The sequence below is a fragment of the Silurus aristotelis genome (genome assembly GCF_946808225.1).
Source record: "Silurus aristotelis genome assembly, chromosome: 4".
Lineage (NCBI taxonomy): Eukaryota > Metazoa > Chordata > Actinopteri > Siluriformes > Siluridae > Silurus > Silurus aristotelis.
In genome coordinates, this window is record NC_139577.1 from 874,877 (window position 1) to 888,575 (window position 13,699).

The window sequence follows — 13,699 nt, forward strand, 5'->3', positions numbered from 1 at the left end:
TCATATATAGTCTTTCTTCACTATTTCTCTTCATTGTATTTTAACATTTGGAAAGAAAAAGAGTAAAAAAAAAATGACTGCTTGGTCTTGTTTATGTCCTTCCTTCCAGATGCTATCAAACATCCTTCACATTTTACTCCTCTTTGCCCTTAGACTTAAAAGTGGATGTGAAAAATCATCTACGGTACTTAGGAGCTTTAAAAGTTTTCAAAGACTCCATAAACAAAGAACAGAAGAGCTGAACATTATTGCAGAATGGTGATGATGTTCGGGACCTTGGGCGTCACTGCGTCAAAAAACCGACATGATTTATACTAGAAAATCACTGTGGGAGTTCGTTTAAGAAGGACTGGCGTGAAAAGGTGAACTTTTCTGTTGTCTGAAAAATTCTTTTGAGAAATCACAGATGTCGAGAGACCGACTGTCCAGCTTGTTATCGGCGTGCAGTTCAAAAGCCGGCATTCATGATGGCATGGAGGTGCATTAGTGAACATGGTACGGGTCATTTGCACATGTGAAGGCACCATTACTGCACAACACTATACAGGTTTTAGAGCGACATATGCTGGCATCCAGACGACATCTATTTCATAGAAGGTCTTACACTTCAGCTAGACAAAGCGAAACCACATTCTGCTCGTATTTCACATGGCTTTGTAGTGAAGGAGGCCAGGTGCTAAACTCCAGACCAGTCACCCACTGAAAATATTGGAAATTACAACAAAGAAGGATTCGAGCAGCTAAAATTTCAGAAGACTTTTTACCTTCAAAATTACACCAAACGTTCTCCTCAGTTCCCGAACGTTGTTGTTAAAAGATGAAATGATGCAACACTGTGGTAAACATGCTCACGTAACAATTTCTTTCTAAACATGTTGATGGCATCAGATTCAAAATGAGCATATATTTTTCACAAAACAATCACCTGTCCTAGCTTCAGCGTTTGATACCTTGTACAGCTTCCAATTAAATACAGGGTTTTACATTTGCGAATTGTTTCTACTTTAAGTATACTTCTACATATTTCTTTCAAGAAATGTCCATCATGAACGTCCTGCATTTTTCCCCATTTATCACCTGATTCAATACCAACAACTGAACACACACTTTATCGGTTATAGGCTGATTCTCAGGCTGTAATTCTTCCGTCTTGAAGTTTAATCTCCAAATTAATCCTGACATCGACTTCGTTCTGTAGATAATTAGCGTTAAATGGAGTACAAATTGCAGCATGTGAACTTAACGTTGGAAGTGCCTGTAAAAGTGGAGCGAAATAAAGTTGACCCAAAGCTGCCCTGTGACACCAACAAGCTGTACACTAACACTGAGGTTCACATCTACAAAAAACCTTTTAGCAAATATAGCATCCATGGACTACAATTATGATTCAATGGTTATAGAAACTATTAATGTTATAGAGAAGCTCAGTAGAACAGAGCGCTGCACCACAGACAGGAGTCTCATACAGGGAGAATGAATGTTATTACTGATAAACACAATTCAACATGTCTCCTTTCACTGTAGCCACAACTGCATCCACCTAAAAGCATCAACATTCATTGAATCCAAACATTTGAATTTGTGCAGTTTGTTACAGATGCGGTTTCTGAGTTCTGACTAGAGCGCTCTCTGTCCATCCAATCAAACGCTGATGTTATTGGACGCCTTCTAGAGGGCCTGTGTGACTACAACTCTGATTGGCTAAAGCAACATCTTACAAGCAACATGAACTGTAAGCTTCAAGCGCCCGCAGTGTTCATACTCCAACGCCGATATTTTTGACCCCGGCAACACGTGATGTGACGGCTCAAATTTGATTAAAAAGAAATAGAACATATACAGACACAACTAGAAGAAGCACAAACGTAAGAAATTATATTATTTCTGTGCACTGTTATTCTTTCCTTCTCTTTGTCCAGCCTTTTGCCTGCAGTATATGCTGATTGTCTGGAAAACGTTTATTGATTTGCTTTGTATTTTCACCTCCTTCTCCTGAGACATACACTGTTTCTAGAACTTTCCTACTTTTGTACTTTGTACTGTGAATCTTTCATCTGGACAACAAACTGTTTCCTGTCACCGTCATATCAAAGGGGTTGTGCTTCAAAACAGTGTCAGCAAAACAGTGTGTTATAAATGAAGACTCTGTATCTACTGTTCTGCTGTTCTTCTGGGGTTTTTTTTTTTGCCGTTTTGTAGATCTGAGCTGTTACTATTACTGCCGAACCGTTTTGTTGCACTTGTGCAATCACAATAAAGCCCTTCTTTTCTATTATTATTATTATTATTATTATTATTACGTAAATAATTAAGTAAAATTAGACATCACATTTTTTTATTTTTTTATCATCAGGTTTGCAGACATGAAGTAAAGTGTACAGACGGCGACTGAACTCGAGTCTTCACTATCATTCTGTCTATTTCTTTTCCTCGGCCTATTTATCATTCGTGCATTTGTCTCGGTATTACACCGATTTATCTTTAAATCTCTGCCTTTTTGGGCAGAACTCTTGTACCCAAGTCTTTTGCGTTTGTGACTCTGAACTAAATTATGAAAATTAAATCTGTAAGTGTCTGAGAAGGCAGCAAATACATCTACTGTAAGTCAAGTCTGCCTGCTGGTCATCTCTGCAATGAAAATGTCAATGTGAAAATGTGTATTTAATCATTTTGTCATTATGAAAATGTCAATGCACGGCACATTTCTCACTAATAATGAAAGGGACTGGATACGGAAGTAGACAGCGTTTGGATAATGTATCCATTGTTCCCAGTTCACTTTGTCCTACTTCACCTTTATGTGCCACTTCAATAACTGTCTGTTAGAAATAACAATTTATGACCACTAATAAAGCTAAATGCTTGCTCCTGCACTCGTGTAGTTCTTATTATGAATATGGAAATTAGGCAGGCCGACCGTTGGCACGGCAGCCGAGATGTCGAGCTGCTTCACACCACATCCTGCAGAAAAACCCTCCAGCAAATACGCCCGTGACCTGAGAATAATCGATAATGTTTTTACAGAATTCCCATTGAGCACGACCAAAATAAATCTTTTTACATCAGAGTATCAATAATATAGAAACAATGGATAATAAATATCTCGATGCCTCATTAAGCAAAATATATGTGTAAATACAGCCAGGCAAAATAACAAAGGTCAGGACTGCCCCGAAGTGATGGACTCGGAAAAATCTGCACTTTGGTAAAAGGTTTGTTTCTTTTCTGTAATTTGGTTAAACTTAGAAAACTAAAAAGGTAAATAAACTCAACTTGTAAATAACCTTTGCTTCAATTCAAACCATCGCACAAGTAGTGAAGACAAAGTTTTACTGTAGGTTTAAATAAATAACAAGAAATACAATTTTTTGGACTTGGATTCAGCTTTATATCCACAAACATCATCCCATACTAATAATGTCCAGTTAATTATTTCAGATAAAACCATCCTACTCAACAAATGTGCCGTCTCTCCCCTTTATCTGCTCCTGCATTTCTATTTGTGAAGTCTCAGATCCATGACCTATTGTCCTTGTCATTATTTCAGTGTTGGAACACTTTTCGGGTATAAAGTTAATATCACTAAGAACAAGCTTTAGGATAAATGACAGCTACATTTTTGCTTTTCAATACATTCCTGTGTTTCGTAAAAAGTTTATTTTTTATAACATTGAAACATAAAGACTGAAAAAGTGCCTAATGTCAAAATGTATAGTGAACTTATCCAAGTGAACTACTGAAAGAATTAGACAGCATGGGAGGGTGAATTGGATGGGAATTTGATGGGAATGTGATGGGAATGTGATGGGAGGGAGAAACACGTACAAGCTCAAAACAAAACCTTGTGCCAAACTCAATTTCAATTTACAATTGTACATTGTTCAAAAGTTGATCTGAACAAATATTATCTCGGTATTATGTCACTTGGTTTTCCTTCATCCAATACTACATAGATTCTGGTGTAACAATTTTATGATCATAACTGCACTAAAAAAAATTATAAAATTAAAACTGATGTTTGTTGCAGTATGTTTGTGCCAATGGATTTTCCTCAGTACATCAGAAAGCAATTAAAGACTTAATCTTTAATAGCCAGATGCTGTGTGATGCTTTTTTTGGAAATCCTCCAGAGCACAAACATCTCAGTGTATCTCAGTGGCTTAAAGGCACATAAATATATTTAAAATTAGACAAAAAAAACAGGAAACAGGGAAAGATTCACCAGTAGAGGTATATCTTTTCTTTTTTCCTTTTGTTCATTTACTATTTTTTTCTTTCATCCTCTTTCATTCGTTCGAGAGGAAAGGGGTTTTGGATGTTTCTTTTCAATTTTATTGGCTTACTGGTTGTATTATGAAAAGTTTTAATAGATTAGATTTGTTATTTTTGTCTAGCACAGGCGGAATCATCTTTTCTTCTCTGTTGTAGCTCATGAGATTTGAGGATCTGTGTTGTGTTCAGCAGTTATATGAGTTACTGTAGCCTTCAACATGACATTTCAACCTAAAAATTTCTGCCCACTAGATTTTTCTTTTTTGTATTTTGCATAATTCCATGTCAATTCTACGTATTGTGTGTAAACGTCCCAGTTTCTCAAATACTTGTCTGGCGCCTACAAATATACGACAGTCAAAGTGGCTTAGTAGCAGGTCCAAGTCACTCAAATTAATTCTTTTTTTCGATAAACAGGATGCTGTAATGTGGCCTAAAGTAAAGTAAAGTATTTTCTTCAATTTAAGTGTCATAAGTGTCCATATGAATTACCTGTTACTGTATAAAAGAAAGTGCATTAATGCAACCTTGAGCTTTGCCTTGTAGCTTGCAACTACTGTCAAAGCCGCCAGATTTTAAATTTTCAAGTGCAAAGCGATGTGCTCAACATGGCCTTTAAACATATTCGGACATATTCTATTAAGCGCCATACAACAAGGACAAAGAGTGAAGAATTTGCCCTTAAATGTCAAAAATCCCAACAGTATCATAACACTTACACTTATTAATGTTTTCGAGCTACGCTGGTACAGTAACAGTGAAATTGGATGACTGGCGGTTACATTGAAATAAAAGTGTATACCAAAATTTGCAAATGAACCACAGAAGCAGCCGAGGTTCGGACAACAGAGTCCTCGTGTGTCGCTCGTATATTCACATCTTGCTTTATATTTTGTCAGTTACAAAAAAATGTGCCTTAAAGCCAGTTTTTTAACACTCCAACAGGTGGCAGCACAAGGCTGCACGCACAGTCACGGGGAGCACCCGACATTCATAAGTAAGTGAAACAAAAGACGTGAAGAGGAGCCGAAAAAAGAAGAAGAAGAAATGACAAATGTGAATTATTAGTGCTGTTTGTGTAAATCTCAGACTATAAGCCAAGACTTGTTTCAGTGTATGTAACTCTGGGTTTTGGAGCTCTTATGTTCTAGATTTTATTTTGGGTTAGGACTCTGTATGTACTTTAGTACTTTTTGGCAAATAGTGACCCCTGAATGTTTGGTGCTCTTGGTTTATTAGAAAGAAATATAGATAGAAACAAAACAGTGTAGTAAAAATCATGGCGAATTTAATAGCACATCACTTATTAATCAACGAATCAGCACAAAGAATGTCTTTATTTCTTGCCGCTTTTTAATAACCGCCTAACGCATTTTGGTTCTATACTGAAAAAAGACTCCTTAAAAATATGGATTTATTTAGTAAATAGTGCCTGTGAGCCTTTTATTTTGACACAAAAAAAAGTTTAATTGCTTCTAGGTCGAAAGCTAATTTTACTCTTGTATTACTTCTCAGGTTTCAGGCTTCTTTATCAAAAGGTTAGTTGTCAGAATGTCATTCTTTCCTCAAGAACTCTTATCTTAAAATGTAACCGATGCACTTCATTAGATTGGACAGTCAAGAGGATATTAATTCAACTAAAGATGAAGTGTGTTTTTTTTTCAAGGGCTTGACTGGGAAAAAGAGGTCAAGTTAAACCAAGATTCATATCTGGCATAAAGTTCTAAACATATGAGGACAAGGAAAAAAATATTACTGGGTTGCTATAAATGACCACGTTTGGGTTTTCTTGTACTTACACCGATATATTGATCAAATGCATGTGGAAAACTAACAAATCACATTCATGTGTGTTTACTGAGCCTCCTGTTTCATCACACCAGCATTTCTGAGAAGGTCTTACAGTGCATTTCAGCCACAAGAGCAGACTAAAGTCAGTTTTTGCTACAGATGAAGCCTGGTGTGTATTTGGAATTTCAGTTCCTCCCAGATGTCTTTAATGGTCTCTTTGCAGATCATTTGAGTTCCGTCCTGTTTTGTTCACAAGGACATGTTTGGGCCCCGTGTATCCAATTAATCCAATATGTCTAAAAAACTAAATCAATCAAAATGGGCAGCAGATTCTATCAGAGAAACCTTCATAATTCATTTAAATACCATGTCTCCTAATAGATTTCTATTTAACACTGGCTCAGAAAACCGTGGCCTTGAATTCAAACTTTCTTTTTTTTGTGTGTGTGTGTGTCAAGATGAATGGAAGTTTTCAGGCCATGTCTTTTTCCCACTCTGCATTTTAGCCAATGAAAATCGAACGAGCAATTTATTCCAACCAACTCAGCTACTTAAAATTCAGCCCACAAAGAAGAAATTCTCAGGAAGGTCAGACTCAAGAAGTTGCAAAAGAGAAACTGCCGCTTCAGAAAAGTAAACGTTGTGAAGTAGATAATGCATTTCAAAGGAGAACGTTTGAGAATTCAAAATAAAAAACCATCAAGGAGATGAACCTGATCATCAAGCCTATTCCACAAATATAATAACGTTCAATAGAAAAATAAATGAATATACTCGTTTTCAGACAAGTGGTGGATTGTCTTATTCAGGTTAATTGAAATGCTTTTATGAAGATAACCAAAAAACCTTCGTTTGTAGTTTTGGTCGTTTTTTGAGATTTTAGCTAAAAACTGTATAAAAACAGAATGGGATCTGAGCATAGACATTTAGGACACCAAATATATTTTTATTATCTACAGAACCTCTGCAGAACACAAATTTCTGCAATGTAACATCATAATGCAGAACACTATTCACAAAGTACAACTATTTAAACATGCCTTTGTACAGGTCAACAATAAAATATATGTATATTTATTTATATTTATATTATAATATTATAAAGAAAAGTTCTAATTTAAATAAACACTATAGCGTAAGTCCTTATCAGTTACTCAAATGGTATAAACTGTAAATATCTTCCTTGTTTTTACTAAAAATCGCCTCCTTATTGCATCTGCTGAATCCCGCCACTGTAGTGAGAATTAAGCGACTGATCAGCTTCACACACTGAGCTGATGGAAGTGGAAAATGATGAACTGAGTCAAGACTTTTCCCTGCCTGTCTGCTCCTTAGCACTTTGCAGATCTCCGTCTGTCCTCCGACTGCAACTGGTCTGTCAAACACTATTCCTCAAACTCTTGGCACAGGATCAGGATTCCACAAAGACTCTTCCTGGTGTGTTTTGTCGGAGTGCATTCGCTGGACACTCCTGTAAAACTCATACGCCACAAAGTGCCTCATGAGCAACAGTATGCATTTACACTGTATGAACAAACATATTGGGGCACCTGACTTTTCCTGTCATATGAGGTTCTTCTACAAACTGTTGCACCAACATGGAGGCACTCAAATGTTCAAGCATGACATTTTCCCTTTACTAGAATTAGGAGACCCAAACCTGTTCCAGCATGACAATGCCCATGTGCACAAAGCCAGCTCCATGAAGATCTGCTTTCCATGGGTTTCCATAGAGCTCTAACCCTATTAATCAGTACTTGACTTTACTTACACCCTGGATCAATCTCCACAAATCTTCACAAGCACACTCCAACATCCATTGAAACATCTTCCCAGAAATGTGGAACTCATTATAACAGCAAAATATGGAATAGGATGTTCAAAACCACACCAATCTGAACGTCAGATGAGCTGCAAACCAGGCGTTTACTGCAAATCCCAACATGAAACCTGTATCTTCAGAAAGACAAACCACTAAAGTGTTTTTTTTTTGTGTGTGTGTACTATTACTCCAGTCCCTTGCTGGTTGAGGTTCTGACGTTAAGAGCCTGCGTATTAATTTTTAACTACCTCTGTTTCAAGGATTATATTGAACTTGTTTTTAATGCACAATAAACATTGAGAATTGATCGTTCAATCGTACATTACTGCTTTGCTGCTGTCTACACATAAATCTCACAGTTAACCCCATTCGCTTAGTGAATACAGTAAGTTTTAATATTTCTTTCACTTCTTACCTGGTCAAGGAATCCACAAAGACTGAACTTATTCAAGCAAAACTACTTCAAATTAGATCAAATCCTCTGTCAAATCTCATCTACCTGCAGGAAAATATATTTCTGAATTAAAATACTATTTAAAAAACTTGAATTTGGATGCAGTTTAATTTCACAGATTCGATGTTGACTACTTGTGTGAATGAATGCGAGAGTAAAAAACAACTAGGTCTAAAAAGCATTTATCAATTCATCCATATTATATATTATAACCTATTGTTTGTTTGCAATTCATGGATTAGAGTTTTGATATATCGGTATTTATCAAGAATTAATCTCAGGCAGCAAAATCCAGCTGTTCTTATCAAGTCAAAAAAAACAAACAAAAAAAAAAAGATGATCACATCTCTTCTTTATAGGTTTGACTCTTAACACAATACTTTCTCGTTTTTTTGGCTAAATAAACATGACACTGAAGAGGGCAGTGGCCCGGTAGCGCTGTATTAATGGTCCAGTGAATTAACTGAAACCAATTATTTGGTTGTCTCACCATGTCATAAGTGATTTGCATGAAAATGATGAAATAATTAAATTTGTCATGTGTTGCTTTACTCAGAAGTGAAGGTCCGGATTCCCTTCCATTACTCATATTACTGCTATAATAAAGAAACAGCTTCTAAACTAATCTAAGTGTCAGATACTTCATATCTTCAGATTCAACATAGGGTTTGATCCTGTATGTATGTATGTATGTAAAACTGGGGAGGGGATTAAAAACAAAAACTGGAGGAGTGGATTAAATGGAGGGGGATTTGGGATTTGTTTTAATCGGTAATTTGGGGTAAAACTTGAAGAAAACATAAAGTTGCACAAACGAGTGAATATCTAATGAGCTCTTGGTATCTATGGAGGGTTTGTTTTTATCCATTACAGGTTGTGTTTGAGGTATCAGTGGTACCCAGTGGAATCCATCAAGAAAAATTAAGATATTCTCATTTCCATTAACTCCATGCTGACTAGGTTCTAATCCTGAGAACAACAATAAATTATGAAATGTTGATGAATGTAGGACTTATGCTACTAATTGCCACCTCTCAGATCCTCCCAAATGATAAGTTCTCCAGATTTCTCCTCCATCCCCAAATCCTGCATGGTAGGTGTTACAGCTACACTAAATTGCCCCCTGTGTCTTCTGATGGCCTGCCATCTGATTCAGGGTGAATTCCTGCCTCGTGCACAGGCTTCCACTGATATTATAATAAAGCAGCTGATCATAATACAGCCGGCGCCGCTGAAGATGAATGAACGAATCACTCCTGTATTAGATGCACGCAAAGCGGATAATGCTTTCACAGCCAGTCACCAGGGGAAAAAATAATAATGGTGCAAGACTTCAATGAAGACACATGGAAGTCCTGTTTCTGTAATCCATCTAAATATCTTCAAAATGTTAGATTCCCCATCTGGACATATTTTGCACCTGTTTCTATTTTCCCAGGCCATTCTTTCATTCCAGATCTTTTAGAAAACAGATCACTGGTCTATTATAGATTGTTTTATGCTTTAACTGAATTGATGGCGATGTTAAAGGTGAAGATAAGCACAAGGAGCACGGTGACAGAAGATCAAACACAGGTGCAACCATGTAGATGCTCGTACATCACTGTACTTGTTGATCGCGAATGGACTGGTTTGAGTATTTCAGAAACGACTGATCTCCTGAGATTGTCCACACAGGACAGTCTCTAGAGTTTACACAGAGTGGTGCGAAAAACAAAAAACAGTGTGAGTGGCATTTTTTTTTTACAGTTTGAACATCACGTCTTTTCATCTGCCGAATTCAGCGAGTCTGTTAATGGTCTATTCAGATTCCTGTTTCTGGCAGACAGAAGTGGAACCCTGTTGTGGTCTTCTAATGGTGTAACCCCTCCACCTGAAGGTTTGATGTTTAGCTACAGAGTGATTATTTGAGAAGGGCTATACTCCTCCAGTATGATTGTTCTTCTCAGATCTCGCTCATCAACCATGTGTTTAAACCTACAGATCTTTTATATGTTCTTCAAGGACTCTGGATGCTGTTGCGTGTGAAATTTTCAGGAGATCACTGGTTTCTGAAATACTCATAAGAAGCCAACGAGCATGCTACAGGTCACAGAGTCCACCTTCTTTTTATTTAGATGTTTGATGGGGACATTACGTGAAGCTGTGCATCTGCTTATTTTTTTGCAGGGAGTTTGAGGGTCTTGAGAAGCAAAATGCAGTATTTGTCGGATATTTTGCTGTTCTTTTCCTCCCTCCTGGTTGGTGGATGTGATTTATGAATGTCCTCCTGCCTCTGTCCACCAACAGCGCCACATTGAAACGCTCGCGCCGACCTCGTTACCTCGCTTATTTGTATAAACGACTCTCTCCATATTAAAAAATAAATTCAGTCGAATATTCTTCGTTTTTTATACACACATATCATCTTTTTCACATTGCACGACCTGCTAAGAGACTGTAACACACTACTCACACGAAAACTCCGAAGAGCAGCACTCGGATTCCGATCTCCAGCGCCAGCTCGCGCATGCTTTTCCTTCGGTCTGGAGGAGACATCTTCATGATCTTTCTTCCTTCCTTCCTTTCTTTTTTTCTGTTCTTCTTTTGTCTCGTCTCTTCCCTTTCAACAAACGCAAACGTGATCCAAAAATTGCCCGAAACTCGTCTGCGCTCCGCTTCGTCCGTGAGCAGCGCAGTGGAAGTGATGGAGATGCGCGTCTGGATGCAGCGCGTGCAGAAAATCGAATGCGTGTTTATGATATGATCATAAGAGTTGATCCTCTGGTGCTCGTTTGGTTTCCGGCTTTAATCCGTCATGTGTTCCAGTGACGCTGCTCCTGAATTACCTGCATTTCAGTGCATGGAGTGATGAAATGAAGCAGAAGGACAAATCCAGGTGGTGCAGCATGGCACTGAAGTGGCTCGAGTTTGGAGTGAAACGCTGTCGCGCGCTCGAGCTCGTGCTCCTGCTCCTCCCTCACACTGGCACGCGAAATGAATCACAGGATGCTTTGTTTGTTTGTTAGCTGTTTGTTGTCTTAGGTTCGAGCAGCAACAGGAGTCTTTATTATTATGTCTCACTTTTCCTTTTATAGGCCCGGGCGCGTGCCGCCGAGTGCATGATGACGCAAAGAGAAAAAAAATGCAAGAGCAGGAAAGAAAACACACACACACACACACACACACACACACACACACACACATATATATATATATATATATATATATATATATATATATATATATATATATATATATATATATATATATATATATATATATATATATATATAGATAGATAGATAGAATGCTGAAGGAGGTGTGTCCAAACTATATATATATATATATATATATATATATATATATATATATATATATATATATATATATATATATATATATATATATATATATGGGATATATTAGGCATTTGTTCTCAAAGTTGATGTTAGAAGCAGGAAAAATGGGCGAGTGTAAGGATTTAAGTGAGTTTGACAAATTGGGACGTCTAGACGTCTGGGTCAGAGTATCTCCAAAACAGCAGCTCTTGTGGGATGTTCCTGGTCTGCAATGGTCAGAATCTATCAAAAGTGCTCCAAGGAAGGAACAGTGGTGAACCAGTGACATGATCGAACAGTGGTGATTAGATAGATAGATAGATAGATAGATAGATAGATAGATAGATAGATAGATAGATAGATAGATAGATAGATAGATAGATAGATAGATAGATAGATAGATAGATAGATAGATAGATAGATAGATAATGCCAGTCAGTAGTTTGGACTCACATCTTCTCCTTTAGTATTAACTGTACTTTAATATTCAAATATCCAAACTATGAAAGAACACATGGAATCATGTAGTAAACAAAATCTTGTTGAAGAACCCAGAAAATGTTTTATATTTTAGATTGTCCAAAGTTCATAAGGTCGTCAACTGGTATGGGTTTCAGGTCACAGGTGTGTCTTATCAGCAGTTCATTTGTGACATTTCGACCTTTTAATGTGCTGTGGAGCATCAGTTGTCTTGTGTAGAAAAAAGGCTGAGTACAGAGTCAAAATCCCCATTAGTGCTACTACAAATACTGTACAAATCCATATTTTAGCAAGAACTACTTTCAACTGGTACTGTGTTGAAACACACACACACACACACACACACACACACACACACACACACACACACACACACACAAACTGCAACACTTCTTTTACCTTCTCTCTCGAAACCATGAATATTTTGCACACACCTACAGTATAACGGGAGGAATTCCCTGAGGGACGTGTCAGAACAGGAAAAAAACAAACAATAAATATATATTTTTTACAAACGTTTTAGATCGAAATCTGTTCATATTCATTTCTTGGTTTTGTATCTAAAATGTGTAGGACACTGGTCCCGAGTTTTTTTGTTCCACAGGTTTATAAATAATCCTGTCATTTGTTTCTAAATATGTTCCTCAGAAGCACTTTATATGTGCGATCGCCTCAACTTGCCTTAACACCGCTAGTTTCCTGTTAGCGCTTCACTAACGAGGGCCAAAACCACGCCAAGTCTCTGCACCACTGGGAATACGGAAGGATTTACGGCATGTGCCAGGATTTAGCAAAAGATGCCAAACTTTCTATTCATTAACACATTGTTTTAAACCACACAACTGAATGTTTTCTCATGGTTTAGCAAGTTATCAAAAGCTACATGTGTTTCCCAGTGACTCTGAACTACCAAACCCATGACAGAAAATCTAATTTGTTCCACTACAAATCCAATTACAAACCATCAGCTGTGGAATGTAATTTCCTAAACTATTAAAATAAAATTGATGATGCTTCAGATTTAGAATGTTCTATTGGGAAATTGTTGTATAAAATTAAAGATTAAAGTTTTTTAAATAAAATATGCATATCAAGTCATGAACGCTGACTGCACCCCAGGCCTCCTAGATCAGTGCCTGACTTTATTTAAACCCTGGCGGCTGATGAACACAAATGTCCATAAATTCATAAATTCCTCCAAAATCTAGAGGAACATCTTCCCAAAAGAGTGAATTTTCCGAACAAATCGGGACTAAATGTGGAATTTGATGCTCAAAAAGCACAGATACTTATGAGCAGGTGTCCGCAAACTTTTGGCAATAACAGTATACAGTAGCTGCTGTACAATCAGTGAATTTCCAATCTTATTAAAATATACTGTAAGAAACGTGTGGCAGAAAAGTCAGACTACAATGAGACAGTTCTACAAATGTATTATTATTATTATTATTATTATTATTATTATTATTATTATTATTATTATTATTATTATATTGCACTAAATTTATTGCTCAAGATATTTATATTAAATAAGTGTGGCATGTAAAACTATAACTATAC

General features: G+C 36.9%; 1 protein-coding gene across 1 annotated transcript in view; it reads right to left on the minus strand.

Annotated features, from left to right (window-relative positions):
- The window catches only part of plpp4 (phospholipid phosphatase 4), a 67,326-nt gene extending 55,862 nt beyond the window's left edge, over positions 1 to 11,464 (minus strand). The window contains exon 1 of the mRNA XM_083539160.1: positions 10,795 to 11,464. Within this exon, the coding sequence (XP_083395286.1) occupies positions 10,795 to 10,883 (89 nt within the window). The 5' untranslated portion in view covers positions 10,884 to 11,464. The remainder of the gene's footprint in view (positions 1 to 10,794) is intronic.
- Positions 11,465 to 13,699: the final 2,235 nt, after the last annotated feature.